Genomic DNA, 15,335 nt, shown 5'->3' on the forward strand with positions numbered 1-15,335 from the left:
CCCTCCTCTCCCGCTCAACCCCCACCGGCCCCACTCCGTCACTCTCCTGTTTGTTTCCAGGATCCCCGGGAGGCGCTCATCCTGAGCCTCAAGAGGGAGGTGGCGGCGCTCCAGAGCGAGAACGACCACCTGCGGGGCGCGCTGCGCCTCAACGGCGAGCACCTCGTCGGCGGCGACCCCGGCGCTCCCCGGGCCATCGGTGAGACGAGGGCCGCGCGGTCGTGGCCGTGACGTGTACGGGCGCACTATGTTGACGTATTTTAACCCGCTGCGCGTCGCTCTGGCAGGATCGCCACCGCCGGCCGTGGACCTGGAGCGGCTGGCCGAGCTGGAGGCCAACGAGCTGGCGGGGCTGGTGCAGCACTACATGCAAGAGAACGAGGCACTGCGGCGCGAGAACTCGGACCTGTTCAGCACGCGCGAGGTGCTCATGCGCGACCAGGACCTGGTCTGCAGGGAGAACGAGCGCCTCCTCAAGAAGCTGGAGGACGTCAACTCGTGAGTCCAACGGCACGACACGGCGTTCTCTGATTGTCGATCGTTATGTGGCTATCTAAAACGGTTTCCCCGTCCTTCGGCAGAGTGTGTTGCCGGTCGCCAATCATACCCGCCCGCCCGACGTTCTCCGGAGACTTGCTCAACATGTCCCTGGCGGGGTCCGACATGGGCCCGCTGGGGGCCACCATGGGCCACGACCTCATGGCCAGCTCCACCAACGTGTGGGTGCACCCGCTCAACGGGAGCGTGGGCAGCCCGGGGGGAAGCACCACCGCGCTCACCGGGCCCAAGTTTAAGGTGCGCTCGCTGGAGAGGGACTTCCCTCGAATAAGGAAAAGGAGGCTTACAAACTTCGTCTCTTTTCTTTTCTACCCAGGCGGAGATTCTCGAAGGAAGGCATTCCGCGAAGCCTCCACACCGGCTTCCAGACTCGATCCAGAAGGAGCTGGATAAGAGGAGGATAGGAAAGAGGTAAACTAAAGGGCAACGTGGGGTGGCCACGCGGGTATCGCGTTAGTTAACCCTTGTGTTTACGAGATGGAATTGTTTGTTACAGTATGACCAACATCGCCGAATCTTACCGCGATAGGAGTCATCAGAGACACAATTCGTGGGACAACTCGAAGCAGGGGTCGCCAGGGCTCAGCAGCGATCCCCCCACGGCACCAGTGCTTCCCGCCCAACCACAGCCCCCACAGGCAGTTCACGGCTAAACCCTACTTGCAATGTAGCATTACTTAACAAACAATAATAATTATGAGTAAGATATATATAAAAATAAATTTGTCAACATTTTGAAGGTAAGGAAGGAAGGCTAAGAGCTGTGCTTTGCTTCACTCTAACGGCTCTAACGTCAACTCAGAACCTGTATATGTGATGGGACCAATCATTAAAGCCCTTGAAATAAGAAATATACTGCCCCAGGAAGCTGAGGGATGTCTACGTATTTTAATAGAAAAAGTTCAAGTCTTTTCCATTAATACTTTTGAAAACAATAAACTAACAAATTATTGGTTCAATTCCTATCCAAAGTGTGTGTTGGCAGTGTTGGTTGAAGTAGCTAAACCAATGTTTGCATGTCCCATATTGTCTGATAATCAGAATATGCATTTGGGCGATCTCTGGTTTAGAAAGATGAACATGGATAAGTGACAAAATAAATTGTTTTCTATAAATTGAGTAGTTTTAATAAAAACAATTATAGTTGCAACATGAAGTACTCATGATCAATATTACCATCATTAACTTTATAGAACCCCACGACAATTTGAAAATATTGCCTGATAGCAGGAAACAGATCACAAAATCCATTAGTATTCAATGAATCACACACACAGCAAAGCTTTAGAGCTCCTTATCAGTGTGATAAAACAGGGTACAGACAATTTTACATTACAAAATATGAAGGTGCTACCATTATTAAATAGGTTGCCTTCTTTATTTGTATTTTTGCCTCTCGAGCAAAATTTATGTAACCCAGCCCGGAGCTGTGTGTCTATGAAATCTGGTCCAAAAGACTACTCCATTAGATAAAATTTCGTGAAATGTCATTCAAAATACTTGAGATTGCAAAAAAAGTAATACTGTTAATTCAGAATATCTCAAGGAGATTTATTTTTTACTAAGACCCTTTGAAGTTTGCTTCGAATGGAATTCTGACACTGTTTTCAAGATATTTGTGCTCTTATTAAAAATGATACTCTCCTTAATAACAAAAATCAATATTTGAGCCCCAATTTAAAATAATATGAAAACACTTTTGACTTTCTGCTTTCCCATTGGTCCAATAATTGCTGTGAAAGATATATGGCTACACCAGTCTTAAAAGGAAAGCCGCTTGGTGCAGGATATAAGATTGCACAGCTCAGGGCTCTAAAATTCTCCATCATAGGGTTTCTAAAAGTCCACCATTTGTAAACAAAGCTAAAATACATATATACAAACTTCTCATTCATACTTAAGATCTTCTGACATTGCTTTGAAGGCAAGATGAAAAAACATTTAACAATGCATACCAAGAATGCAATGCAATTAAATAGAAAAAGCTTTACCTCACACACTGTCTTACATTACAATACACAAAAAATTTACATTCATTCAATGTTTGACATTCCAATAAGACAAACATCAGTCAAAAAGGAAAATATTTCATATTTTTTTGACAGATACATGCCTGCACTTAAGATATGCTCAAAATAGTTAAAAATAAAATAATAGCATTCATCCAAAACTTAGACATAAGACTGGCACTAGAATATTTCTACAGTCCTATCAATGATCCCAGCTGAAGTACACTATTTAATCGTAGCTAGGAGGAAACCAGGCAACAAAAACTTTAAATAGCAGAAGGGAAAATATTTTAAGTTTTGAGCAATGATTATTCCACTACATTCACTGTATAAAAACGTTACCATAAGAAATATAACAGACAATTTTCAGAAAAGAACGTGACTAATAGGAAAAATCACTAATAGGCACTAACTACTTGCTCTAATTGAAACTAGAGAGGTGCTCATCAGATAAAATGGGTGTGTCCAGAAATGCACCCACACCAACATATACTTGCATGAAATGAATAGTGTCACGCAGATAAATAAAAAGCAAGATGATTATACATCACACATCGAATATGCCCAGATCAACTTCAAGGAAACTGAAGGGAAATTGACATGGCAACAAATTCTAATTGGCATATGAAGCTTGTTTCCTCCAAGACAAGTATATTATCGACAAGTTCCAAATGAAAAAATAGTTCGGAAAGAGGAGTCAACTGAAAATGGTTGATTAATTTTACTAAAATCTCTTCTACTGATTACTTTGGCACAGCTGGTAGACTGATATTTATACTGAATGCTGTAGTTAATGAATATTTTGACCCATTCTTTGGTCCAAATTGAGCCATAAAAATCACTACGCTGATTTCTACAGCACTTTTCCGTACACAAACACCATCATAAATTGTGAAGTAACATGTATAATTCCCCTGTGGGATAGCTGGTAAATATCATACCCCCAAAAATCAAAACAGTCAACACAACTTTGATTTCATAGGTTTAAAGTTCAGTGAGATTGTAATCAAATGTACCTTCATTGGAAAACTGATGTGACAATTGATTGTGCATGACGGCATGGGCAGAGATTTCAGTCTTGTTAGAACCATAATGCTGTGATGATCAGAGGATGATTGATTTAGAGAAAAAAGATATCACACACAATGTGCTAGACCGCACCAGGCAGGACGGATGCCACAGAAAAAGAAAAAAAGCCCCACGCCAAGCAAGTGGAAAAAGTGTGATAACAATACTGGGTCACTTATTTGCCTCATAGTTTATTTTATTAGACTCAGTAGAAATATCACTTGTCATGTGCAAAAGATGATATAGATGAGAGAAACATCCCTGGCATCAGGCTTTCACTTGAAAAATGCAACAGCACTCCAGCTCTATTTCCAAATGCGAAAAACAAAGCCTCTCATTGGACAATGAGCGATGTTCCTTGTTTGACTATCAGTTCATAAAAACACAAGGATGATCATGAGTTGATTTAATAATCTTCAACATCATAATAGTCACCGAAGTCTAGGTCATCACATTGAAGGCTCTGGAAATCCACCTTGTAACGGAGCAATCCTGTAACCCCAAAAACATTAATTACACTGGTGCATTCAATATAATAAATCATTACATTTAACCTGGAAATAAGGACCAAAATTGGGGACATGATGCAAAGAATTTCAGGTATGGAAAAATGTGTAAAATAAGTCAAAATTGATTTGAGGTTTCTTTCTATCATTCAGTATGTCAGAGTTGGGTAATTATGAAATAATAACTTAAAACTTGGACCTATAGTTATAATAAAGCTAAGATTTAGGTGCAACATCAGTAGATGCATCTGAAAGAGACACTTGTAGTACATTTCCAAAGGTAAAAGGTAGGCTCACAATGATAACAAAAAATCAATTTCCATGCATGACAGAGCAAAATTCTTTGATACGAAGGCAATATAGTTTCAAATTTACAAGCAAAGGAAAAAGTATCAGAACATTGGAAATGGTGCAGGTGCTTATAAGTATGTTTTCATTTCTTAAGAAAGCATGCTCCATAAACTTTCAGTTGGTTTCAAAACCTGTACAAAAAATTCATTTGCAAAATACTGTACGTAAGGGCCAGAAAAGCCATGCAAAATTAGTTCACCAGCTAAGAATTCATGCTCATGCTATCTCAAACTAGAGTAGTTAGGCAAACTTTAGAATAAAACGTTAGGGTCCACTCAGTAACGAGGAAATGGCTATCTTAAGAGTTCTCTTTATCTTTAGATTTTATACTTCAGAAATTCAGCGAGGAATATTGATTATGAAACTATAGATGAAGCAGTTCCAAGAAAATTGAACATCATCTTCACCTACAATGTCCTGCATTGGGAATCAATTGAGTTGAAAGCAAAATCAAAATGATCCCACAACTGAACACACTTAACCAAAAGCTAAACAACAGCAGATAATTGTTGAAACTTGAGTGTTCTGCCAAATATGAGAGGGAGAGACAGAGAGAGAGAGAAAGGAAAGAACAGCAACTGAAAACGACGACCAATTCACCAATAATCTTATATGAAATAAAAATAAAACAGCTGCAAACTTAACGAACTGCATAAAACTGAAAACAAAACAATTTTGTGTACCAATACTGAAAACTAAACAGTGCTGATCAGAAGAATAGTCATTCTATTTGCGTCAATGAGCTAGACAACTAAATGTCTAAAAACACCAAGCTACACAAGTGCCACACAGATGTGACAGACATTTCTACCTGATGATGTTAAAATTCATTTTGAGAATAGATGCGTTGTGACTTAGATTAGTAATCATCTAAGTCAACGTCCTCCAGAGGTTCATCTGCCTGCAGACTTTGGAAGTCTACTTTGTAGCGAAGAATTCCTGAATTGGATTACAAACACACAAGCACAGCTTAGCCTATGTTTTCTTAAACAACAAAGTATGTCACCAACCCAATGAAATAACCAGAAGAATTTCTCTTTGATAGTGCAGATTGATTCAAAATGTATCCCAGAAGAGACATGCAAGGACAACCAAATTCCAAGAGACATAAAATTTCAAGGGATGGAACACTGATGACATTTGACCCATCATGCAAACCATTTAACAGCACACAGAAGTAAAATGTCCTCAGGGAAATAACATATGCTAAATATGTTAATATGTCCAATATTTAATCAAATGATCAAAACACTTTAAAAGGCAGAGTGTATGAGAAAAATGCCTATTGAAATAGCAAGTAAAATTCTGACTATGTATAAAGAGATGTAACCATGCTGAAAGCACTTTACGTTATGTGGTAGACACCAGTATATGTAAAGGATTTCAAACAGGAAAGTACTGAATATATTACAGGTTACTTTGAACATTTTCAACTCTGTTAAATGCACAAGCTGAAGAAAGCAAAATACAGAACGGTGGATCTGTAAAAGCTCATGAGGCACAATTTCATATGATTATCAGTTACTAGAAAATACTGACCTCCAATGCCTCCGAAGCCTCTCACATATTGTGAACCCTCCTGCGATTTGTCAGTGATAATCTCCAGCGTAGCACCAAAGGTCTTGTAGTTGTTTGCGAGCCACTCCAAAAGTGGTTGGCACTCTACTAACTCCAATTCAACTCCACTCTGAAATAGAAACAATAAATTTACTTGGTGGAGAGAAAGTGCGAGGAGTGTAGATGACATGAGCAAAGTATGATTGCAGCAGAGAGCAACATAATAACAGTAACTCACATCTTTGTCAGTAAAGTGAGATTTATCTTTTTCTTGCTCAGGTGTAAGATGAAGAACCTTTTCTTCTGAGGTAGAGTGATTCTTCAGAACATAGCGTTGAATGTCAAGATTTTCCCAACAAATAAGGGTCTCAACAGATCCAAGTTCAAGAGCTTTCAGTGTGTCATCAACACCAAAGCAATACTTTCCTGTGTCTTGGCTGATTTCGTCAAAGTAACGTCCTGAGGGTCAATGAGTACGGAAGACATATAACACATGCAAGCAAGCAAGACAGGAGGAAATAATAAAAGACAACAAAGATATAATCTGTCAACATAGCTACCTATGAGTTTCTTCTCCTGAATAAATTTAACATTTTGCAATGACTCGGCAGCCAGTTCAATTGCTTGATTAAAACCATTTTCACCACCGTATGAAACATCAACCAATTTAATAACCTTGGACTGCAACCGCTACAAAAAAACAAAAAGGAAAAATAATTATAAAAATGACTTTACAGCTTTCTAAGTACATTGAAACCAAAACAAAACAGCATAAGTATAAGGTAGTTGAGTTATTTGTAAGAGGAAATAACGTAAAAGTGAATGTCATAAGAAATCAGACTTACAGGATCAAACATGTCAGACTGACTGAGTTCTGTCTTGAAGTCGGCACTACCAGCAAGAATAAGGCCAGCAATATTAGGCTTATCATTAGTGATGAAAAGTTGTGTAGCAACTTCTGCCACTTTCCTGACATAGTTGTGTCGCTTTTCCATTCTTAAACGGGCAAAACGCAAAGCTGACTGACCTCCTCTGCCTAAAAACATATAAGGTCAAAAAAATATTTAAAAAATGGAGGCATGTCCAAGTTGGTTGATACTAAAGAGAAAATGAAATACTGACCGTGCTTTTTAGGAAGATCAACTGTAAATTTGTGTAAGACTTCTCTTGTATTCCCCTGAAGTGTACCAAACAAAGCTCCATTACCATCCATGACAATAAATCCAAATTTATTGTCGTCAGCCAGAAGTGCTGTAAGGGCTTCTGTGTGAAACTGAAAAAAAAAATAGAAACCATAGAAAAAAATTGTTCTAGGGCAGACAAATAATTCTTACTGTAGGTCCAAAGTAAAGAAATTAGAAAAGCTGTACCTTGTTGTCGCAAAGATATAAAGAAGTGTTAATTGGCTTAAATGGCTCAAAATCAATATTAACTTTCTTTTCCTTTCCTTCATCGGTGACAATAGTTCCACAATAAATAACTAAGCCATTAGGGGGCACTGAAAAACAACAACAAAGTTAGAGGCTCAATTGGACATAGCTATGGGACGATGAAAGCAATAGTACATATATTTATAGATATTTACCCTTAGTGTATAGTTTCAGTCTGTGTTGTACTGATGTAATGGCTCCAAGGACAGATAACCTGTTCACTCGCGATTTAATATTTGAAGCAGTTCCAAATTCATCAGCCAACATTTTACTGACCCGTGAAATCTGATCTTTAGGAGGAATGATGAGGGAAATCATACTGGTTCCATTCCTAAAAATAAAGAAAAAAAGGATAAAAGAGGGGAATTACAGAAGGAAACAAATGTGGAAACAACGCATAGTAAAAGTAAAGAGCAATGAGGTGAGAGTGCTAGTAATGTTACAATTGCTCCAATTGTTGCATTTACTTGACCTGTCAGCTTTAGGACAGGATGTGAAAAAGGTCACTTATGCATAGTGACTTATAAGACAGCAGTCAACAGGGAACTCAAAGGAAAGTACGGTGCTTGGCATTGAGATAGCTAAAAACTGGTAGTAACCAGTAATTTAGAGCAAACCATATGGAGTATGTGAAAAGCAACACAGGTGCGAAGTGCTATAGGAGTCTAACCGAATGAAAAATTAACGGGTGCCGCACACATGGCCAAATAAAAACGAAATGCACGTTAAATATGCTCAGACAGGTAAAGAACATTGCTTAACACGGAAACGTGATTTGACCATGAAGGGCTAACCTAAAAATCACAAAGTGATCATAGCAACATACTCGGAAACTTAATGCAAAGACGGACACTAGCACACAATTAACCTGAATAGAAATTTCTTAAATTATCAGAATAAGATAAAAATATATGGCCATCAAAGACATAAAAACATGTATTTAAGGAGACACATGACTCACCCTCTAGCCATTTCCAAACTTTTGATCAGCTTCTTGATTTTCCATATTTCTACATTACGATCTGACGACGTTTCTTCGTTGGAAGACATGGCGAGTTCCTCTCGTGAACAATCTACAAAATTCTAAAAGTTCCAAATTGCTAGACAAACTACCACAAAAATCTCGATGAGATGTCTGTGGCTGTTCGTGGCAATTGGCAAAATGGCGAACTGCAGCCGGTCGCTGCCTTGCTCCTCACGGAGTGGTCATCGAGCTCAAACTGGATTTCACCGGATACTCCCTAACCTGTTCAGTTCAGACGCACAACAAAAGCAAGGAGCGAGAGAACGAAGGGTCAGGGGCGCAAGTAAGCCCTGGCTTTCCAGATAGCCTCAATTATTTTTGTCCATTTAGTTTAGGGATTTGTGGTGGATTCCCTCGCCCCCCTTCACCCCCTTCACCCTTCCCCCCCACAGATTCCTTTTCTTTTTCTCCCATTCAAAATGTATTTGGAAAAGAAAAGGGATTTCACATTATATATAATAGCATTTGATATCACAATTCTTTTTGTGTGGTCAGTCCAATTTTGTTTAACGATAAAAGACTTGGAGCTGCTGCAAGATTTGCGCCGATTTGCGCAGGAATGATACGTAAAAGTGCTTGCAACGTGTGGCCCACCATGATTTCGGTTCAAATAGCCCGCCCTCACATCCTCTAGGTACATGTCATAGATGAGAAATTTTCACTAACTCCACAACGTCTATGCTGAATGCCTCATACCACGCATAAGAGTACTGGGATTTACAATCACAAACCTGATAGCAGAACAGAAAGCAGAACGCAGCTGATAATGTTGAATGAATGAAATGCTTCGCCTGAAAAGTGAGACAACTTTAAGTTATGCCGCTCTTAGAACGCGGCACAACTTTTCAAAATACTAAGCAATAGAATTTGAAGTGGAGCCGTCTTGAGTCTTGCCATAAATCTGTGAAAACGTTCGTTCAAAATGAATTGTGGGAGACTTTTTCTTGTCGGTCACCGCGGATTTGTGCAAGGTCTGGCAATCTATGGCCATAGCCGGCTCCCAATCGCGGTACGCGAGTGCTCCTTCCAAACACGGCTTTTTCGCTCTCAGGCCAGATTTCATGATAATCTCTTTGGCCGCCTTCGGAAAGGAATTCAGAAGCACACTGCAGGAATCAGTCGTGCATGTGCGAGACAGGTTAGACTTGTGGAGGTTATTTCTATTTATTTTCTCTTTTTTCTGCATTAACTGAACTTGTCGGATCATTTTTGTCCCAGGTTGAATATGTTATGGCACTTCGTATCCGCCGAGCTCAACAGGCTGGCGTTTTTTACTTTCAATTGTGTGGAGGAGCCTTTCTTCGAGAGATCATTAGTCGAATATTTTCTCGTTTTCTTCTGAGACTAAGAGTGTCTCTCTTGCATCGCTCTCACAACCTCGTTTTGTCAGCAAGTGTTATGCCTTTCTTCTGCTGGAAAGATGAAAGAATTCCTGATGAATATCTCCTGAGGTAATATTATCTCCTCCAATTATTGTTTGGATTGATGACTATGTTTTGCTATTTGCATTTCATTTATTTCAGGTTCTCAAATGAATTAGAAGCTGTTGCATGTTTGCGTGATCACACTTGTCAAAACTCCTCACCACCTTGCAAGCCTACTGGTAAAAAGTCTCCTTTGCTGTCATGCCCTTCACATTACCACAATGACAGAGGTAAAATTAATTTTGTCTATGTAGCACTTAAAGATTTTCCTCCTCCGTTTTCCGTTTTTGCATGACTTTTTCATGGTTTTGTTTGTTTCTAGTTGAAGATCCATGGGAGCTTTTTATTCATCAAGGAGACCTAATGGTTTGGAGAAGAGAAGTGCCCAATCATAGAGGGGAGGGTCTCTTTGAGTATAAAGGTAGAATTAATTGTCTTGTAACTTCTAAATAGCCCCAAATTCTTAATGATTGTTAATATTTTGGTTGTGTTGTGTTTTACAGTGTATGGCGCATATGATGATATAACAGCCCATGACTTCTTAGCTGTGCATATAGATACAGAATTTAGGAGGGAGTGGGATTCTTCTGCAGTTGTCCTTGACGTTTTGGAAAGAGATCCCCAAACCAACAGTGAAGTTGTATATTGGGAAATGCAGTGGCCTGTAAGTATTGTTGGTGTGTACTCAAGCATAACATTCAATCTGGATCAAAAATGTGATTATTTTTATTGTTTTCAGAGAATGATGTCCAATAGAGATTATGTATACAAAAGACGTTACATAATAGATGAAGAACAAAAAGTTGTTGTGTTTGTAAATCAAAATACAGAGCATCAATCAGCACCTGTAAAGCCGGGCAAGCAAAGAGTTACTGAATACTGGTCCATTATTGTCATCAAACCGACGTCTGATTTAGACAAGGTATTTTATAAGAAAGACAGTACACTAAGAAGCCCACTGATACCTATTTAAGACACACAGTACAGTCATCTCTTACTCGGTCTTTTATTTTTTATTGTTTTTTAGCCTGGTTTGGAGTTTAGTATGACATACTTCGACAACCCCGGACTTGTATTTCCATCAGCTTTTGCTTCATGGGCAACCGCTACAGGTAAATTTTGTGCAAATTTCCTTAGATATTTGTTGCTTGACTTATTTCCTTTGCATTTGTTTGTGTACCTCATTTATTCTCATGTGAAAAAGTTTTTCATTTTAGCATACTAAACTATTATTTAACATTTGCATAGGCTTCCCTGATTATCTAAGTAAACTGCATATGGCAACTGTCAAGTTTGCTGAGCGCCGTGTCAAGGAGGAAGCTGAAGCAGAAGCTAGGAAAGCTGCAGAGGCTGCAGAGGCTGCAGAGGCTGCAGCAAGAGAGGAGAAAAGGAGAAGGGGTGAGGATGAGAAGAGAAAGCTTAATAATGCTCCTCACCCTCATCCACCAGAAACATGGGAAGTGTTTTTTGGTGGTGGACCAGTCCTCTCAAGTGTAGCAAATGAAAGTCCGGACCCTAAAGATCGACTGAACTATCTTCTTAACAAACTGATGCTCCTTGGTACATGACTACTGTGAGTTTTTGTTAATATGGTAATTTGTTGACCGAACTTCTCCAAGTTTGGTGTTTGATCTCAAGCTTCGTTCTTCTAGGTCGGCTCCAACATCCAAGCAGACTTAGTTGCCCCAGATACAATCAACCAGGCATTGTCTATTTTTAATCTAGTCGCATACACAGTTAAAGCATGTAGGGTTTGAATTTTGAGTCAAGGGACGTGACTCTCCAGGGCAGATAAAAACTTTACTGGTAGGATGGAATATAGGCTTCATACTCTTGTGTTCTATGGGAGGACGCCTACCCATGTATGTTTGTATGTATGTTTGTATGTATGGATGTAATTTGCTCACTTGTGTGGAGTGCTTTGCAATGTGTCATTATTTTTCTATTTGGAAAATTATTTTTACAATTGTGATTTTTATGATCTGTTTCTTAAAACTTCTGTTTACACAATGTTTTTCTTTTTTCAAAAGTAACAGGCCGGCATGTGTTCTTATGAAATGATTGCTTTAATAATTGGTTTCATGCATGTGCAGAATTTACTTGTGAATGCACACCTTTGCACAAAGATATGAAGTCTGTGTTTCTTATCCCACTTTGTGATGTGATATATGATAATGGCTGGATATTTGAAAAAGGGGGGAGGGGGAGGGGGGGACTTGAAAATAAAAGGATAAAAAGACAGAACTAGTTAAGCATGAGTTATTTAGCTTTAGGTTACCAGTGTCTAAATGAATTATTACTTTATTATCACAGTCAGTTCTGTTCTTTTTTCTTAGTTTGCATATTGATTATTTTAGAATTGTTAATACTGAACCATGGAAATTGTTTGCTGTGTGTAATGCATGACTATTCAAAAATTTTACTCTCATACCTTCAACATGTAAACAGTTACTGTACTTTTGTGATCTTTTGTTGTACAGACAGTTATATAGGATGTTTGTGTCTTCAGGAATGTCACATAGCATGTTCACCTGTATGTGTGCAGATGCTTTGTCACTTGTGGTTCTTGTAAATCTAATTAATCATGATAAATCAAGAGCTGTATATGCCCAGTTGTTAATTGTTGTTACCATGAGATTAAACAGTGTCTATTAATACAACAAGTCTTAAGTTTTTACTGATAAAGAGTACTCTTGTTTCGTAATATAGAAAAATATTTTGCTTTTATTTAAATCAATATCTACATAGTCAATCCATAGTCATACTTTTTTACATATTTTTCAATGGCTGAAGGCGTCAGTGACAGTTCTCCAGAAATGTTTCCTTAATAATTAACCAATTATGAGCAATGTGTTGGACAGAGCGAAGGAACAACAAGGACATCCAAACAAACCGGGGAATCCGTGAGCACGAGAAAGATGTAACTTATCTTTGTCGGGTCTGTGCCACTCCATCATATCGCCATCAAGGTGACCAGCGACTGCGGCCCAATCTCGGTTCCTTGGAATTCGCGCCGATATTTTTTCAGCCTTCCAATTGGAGCCCTTATAATGTGTTGCGACGCCCTCAGCTAGCGGGGAGCGAGTCGTGGTGGTGGTGGTCCCGGACGTGGTCTTCGTCTTCCCTACAGTTAGTGATGCCCCTCTCCGTCCCCCTCCCCGTCCCCCGCCTCCGCACCCTTGTCGTGTTCGCCGTGCTGGTAACTGCCGTCTCCGTACATCTTAGCGTACTTCTCGTAGCTGCCGTCGTCGTACTTGGCAGCGTGTGGTTCATAACTACCGTCGTCATAATTGCCAATGTGCTTGACGTAGCTGCCGTCGTCGTACTTTGCCGCGTGAGGTTCATAGCTGCCGTCGTCGTACTTTGCCGCGTGAGGTTCGTAACTGCCGTCGTCGTACTTTGCCGCGTGAGGTTCGTAGCTGCCGTCGTCGTACTTCATGGCGTGCGGCTCGTAGCTGCCGTCGTCGTACTTGAGCGCGTGGTGGTCGTAGTTGCCCTCGTCTGCCGCCGTCATGCCCTCGGCATTGGCGTCGACGTCGTTGCTGGACGACGCCACCATGCCGGGGGGCGCCCGCACCGCCCTAAAGGCCATGCGGGACTCCTGTCCATCGCCGTCCACGTCCAACATGTCGCCGTCCAGGTCGCTGACGAACGCCTGTCGCGCCTCGCGCTGCAGGTAGTGCATGCTGCTGCTCGCGCTGCTACGCGCCCGCGCGCCCGACGCCTTACCGGTCGCCTTCAAGTTCCCCTTCACGCCCGCCTTGGCCCCCTTACCCCCCTTGTTCAGCTTGCCGCTCTTGGACGAGGCCGAGGCCGCCGTCTTGAGGTTGCCGAGGCCGTGGCCCATGCCCGGACTGAGGCCGCTGCTCGGGAAGCTGAAGTAGTTGGGGTCGAGGACGGCCTGCACTCCCTCATCGTGTCCCTGCAACAGTGTCACTGAGTACATTCTTGATCAGTCCTTGGCGGAGCCTCGCGGGGTGGGCATGTGGGCGTTACTGCAGGTGCAGCGGGCGCGGGCGGGGACCCGCCGGGCGGGGACCCTTCGCCTTCGTGAGCCGCAGGGGCAAGGTGCTCACATAGTCTGACGAGGCCTGCTGAGACGCCCGGGGTGCGCTCGGGGCGGCGTTGGGGGTGTTGACCATGTGTGGCGGCGTGCTCGGGATGGACGAGCCGTCCAGGACGTGGAAACCGAAGCGGTCGGCTCGGTACTTGACCAGGATCGTTTCGCCCTTAGGGTCCACGTAGGAGTAGGAGCCCGTCCTGGAGCCGTCGGGGTGGAAGGCCTGCGCTCGGAAAACGAAGACAGGTGTGAGCAGATCAAGAAAAGGAGAGACAGGACGACAGGGCACACGCGAGGAGCACAAGCCAGTAGCCCATCGGGGGCGCCGTCTTTACCTCGTTCTGCGTGAGGCCGTTGTCGGCGGAGAAGGCGTAGTTGAAGGTGCCGTCGTCCTGCAACTCCTGCCGGTGCTCCAGGATGGCGACGGGCCGGGTGGCGGACGAGTCGGCCTCGGCGCTCGCGTCGTCGCCGTCGTCGCCATCGCCCATCTCGGCGGCCGCGCCCTCGTCCTCGTCGACCGGGTGAACCCGGAGTGGCCGCGGCATGGCCAGGGCGGAGGCGGCGAACAGCGCGAGCAGCAGCAGGCGGGACTGCAGCAGGGTGGAGGTCATGGCGGCGAGCAGCGCGGGGAGGCCGCGAGGCTCACCAAGAAGGTGCACGGGACGGAGGTGGAGGTGACGCAATGAGTGAGCAGTGAGCACGGGGGGACACAAGTCCGTGCGCGCCGCGCTCCGCCGCACCGCGCGCTCCGTTTAGTGAAACCGGGAGGGATTGATACAGAAAAAAATTGTATCGGGAAAAAGCTGGAGCATGAGACAGCAGTATCGTAGGCAGACACCAGCTTGGCTGCAGCAATGAGCAGGCGGACTTTGGGGGAAAGTGACTCGTACTTGCTTGATTCCCATCAGGTCAGCTAGTCAGTGCCGACAGACTCGATTTCGTCGAAGGGAAGTCCTGATAGTTCATTCCCAACCTCTGTTAGGCTGTTTAATCTAGTGCGGTACACTTTTGATATTACTGACAGAAGGGTTACTTCCTTGAAAATTTCATCTCACGAAATCCGTTTTGGCCATACGAATATTTCCCGCGGCTCACTCACTGCCGTAGGTCCCGGAGCACGCACTAGACGGGGACCACCGGGCACCGGCCGGCTGTGGTCGGCGCTGCGGCCACTCACTCTACTTACCAGGGGTGCCATGGTGACTCTTGCGTTGGTATCCACTGAACAAAGTGCAGCGGCAGGGCCGGGTCGTTTTATATCGGCGCAGAAAGGGACCCGGCCCCGGTCCCCGGCCGCGGGTGGGAGCGGGAGGACCCGCAGGGCGCCTCTGGAGTGGGGGCGGGTAGG

The 15,335-nt window shown here is 43.0% G+C and overlaps 4 protein-coding genes across 6 annotated transcripts in view; 2 read left to right on the forward strand and 2 right to left on the reverse strand.

Moving 5' to 3' along the window:
- LOC127748788 (uncharacterized) overlaps nucleotides 1-1,714 on the forward strand; it is a 10,894-nt gene extending 9,180 nt beyond the window's left edge. The window contains exons 2-6 of the mRNA XM_052263662.1: nucleotides 61-199; nucleotides 288-498; nucleotides 582-795; nucleotides 875-969; nucleotides 1,055-1,714. Of these exons, the coding sequence (XP_052119622.1) occupies nucleotides 61-199; nucleotides 288-498; nucleotides 582-795; nucleotides 875-969; nucleotides 1,055-1,211 (816 nt within the window). The 3' untranslated portion in view covers nucleotides 1,212-1,714. The remainder of the gene's footprint in view (nucleotides 1-60; nucleotides 200-287; nucleotides 499-581; nucleotides 796-874; nucleotides 970-1,054) is intronic.
- A 2,092-nt stretch (nucleotides 1,715-3,806) lies between these two features.
- Nucleotides 3,807-8,789, reverse strand: LOC113212861 (eukaryotic peptide chain release factor subunit 1). 2 transcript variants are annotated; one of them, XM_026431695.2, is made up of 9 exons: nucleotides 8,441-8,780; nucleotides 7,635-7,810; nucleotides 7,420-7,547; nucleotides 7,172-7,322; nucleotides 6,895-7,085; nucleotides 6,610-6,739; nucleotides 6,288-6,508; nucleotides 6,032-6,179; nucleotides 3,807-4,127 (listed from the first exon to the last, which is right to left on the reverse strand). In XM_026431695.2, the coding sequence occupies exons 1-9, from the start codon at nucleotides 8,527-8,529 to the stop codon at nucleotides 4,042-4,044; spliced, it is 1,320 nt and encodes a 439-aa protein (XP_026287480.1). In that variant the 5' UTR covers nucleotides 8,530-8,780; the 3' UTR covers nucleotides 3,807-4,041. The 2 variants fall into 2 exon arrangements, with proteins under 2 accessions (XP_026287480.1, XP_052119759.1); XM_052263799.1 differs by lacking the exon at nucleotides 3,807-4,127 and adding an exon at nucleotides 5,274-5,431 and having other exon boundaries at nucleotides 8,441-8,789.
- Nucleotides 8,790-9,228: 439 nt separating this feature from the next.
- Nucleotides 9,229-12,590, forward strand: LOC113212863 (stAR-related lipid transfer protein 7, mitochondrial). 2 transcript variants are annotated; one of them, XM_026431700.2, is made up of 9 exons: nucleotides 9,230-9,641; nucleotides 9,722-9,954; nucleotides 10,027-10,157; nucleotides 10,250-10,348; nucleotides 10,431-10,591; nucleotides 10,667-10,849; nucleotides 10,955-11,039; nucleotides 11,176-11,500; nucleotides 11,580-12,590. In XM_026431700.2, the coding sequence occupies exons 1-8, from the start codon at nucleotides 9,426-9,428 to the stop codon at nucleotides 11,493-11,495; spliced, it is 1,428 nt and encodes a 475-aa protein (XP_026287485.1). In that variant the 5' UTR covers nucleotides 9,230-9,425; the 3' UTR covers nucleotides 11,496-11,500; nucleotides 11,580-12,590. The 2 variants fall into 2 exon arrangements, with proteins under 2 accessions (XP_052119746.1, XP_026287485.1); XM_052263786.1 differs by having other exon boundaries at nucleotides 9,229-9,641; nucleotides 11,176-12,590.
- Nucleotides 12,591-12,638: 48 nt separating this feature from the next.
- LOC113212864 (uncharacterized) lies at nucleotides 12,639-15,196 on the reverse strand. Its single transcript, XM_026431701.2, has 4 exons — nucleotides 15,174-15,196; nucleotides 14,323-14,577; nucleotides 14,004-14,210; nucleotides 12,639-13,849 (listed from the first exon to the last, which is right to left on the reverse strand). The coding sequence occupies exons 1-4, from the start codon at nucleotides 15,183-15,185 to the stop codon at nucleotides 13,058-13,060; spliced, it is 1,266 nt and encodes a 421-aa protein (XP_026287486.1). The 5' UTR covers nucleotides 15,186-15,196; the 3' UTR covers nucleotides 12,639-13,057.
- Between the last annotated feature and the right edge of the window lie 139 nt (nucleotides 15,197-15,335).

Source organism: Frankliniella occidentalis, unplaced genomic scaffold (assembly GCF_000697945.3).
Source record: "Frankliniella occidentalis isolate FOCC.00 unplaced genomic scaffold, Focc_3.1 Scaffold2, whole genome shotgun sequence".
NCBI lineage: Eukaryota > Metazoa > Arthropoda > Insecta > Thysanoptera > Thripidae > Frankliniella > Frankliniella occidentalis.

Bases quoted from the DNA above. Each gene is read 5' to 3' on its own strand.
- LOC113212861 (XM_026431695.2), bottom strand. From the start codon at position 8,529: ATGTCTTCCAACGAAGAAACGTCGTCAGATCGTAATGTAGAAATATGG. The intron at 7,811-8,440 runs GTGAGTCATGTG...CTTTATTTTTAG, and splicing joins AGTTTGGAAATGGCTAGAGG to GAATGGAACCAGTATGATTT. The intron at 7,086-7,171 runs GTCAGTATTTCA...ATATGTTTTTAG, and splicing joins TGATCTTCCTAAAAAGCACG to GCAGAGGAGGTCAGTCAGCT.
- LOC113212863 (XM_052263786.1), top strand. From the start codon at position 9,426: ATGAATTGTGGGAGACTTTTTCTTGTCGGTCACCGCGGATTTGTGCAA. The intron at 10,850-10,954 runs GTATTTTATAAG...ATTGTTTTTTAG, and splicing joins CGACGTCTGATTTAGACAAG to CCTGGTTTGGAGTTTAGTAT. The intron at 11,040-11,175 runs GTAAATTTTGTG...ACATTTGCATAG, and splicing joins TTCATGGGCAACCGCTACAG to GCTTCCCTGATTATCTAAGT.
- LOC113212864 (XM_026431701.2), bottom strand. The intron at 14,211-14,322 runs GTAAAGACGGCG...TTCCGAGCGCAG, and splicing joins ACGGCCTCACGCAGAACGAG to GCCTTCCACCCCGACGGCTC. The intron at 13,850-14,003 runs GTGAGCACCTTG...ACACTGTTGCAG, and splicing joins AGCAGGCCTCGTCAGACTAT to GGACACGATGAGGGAGTGCA.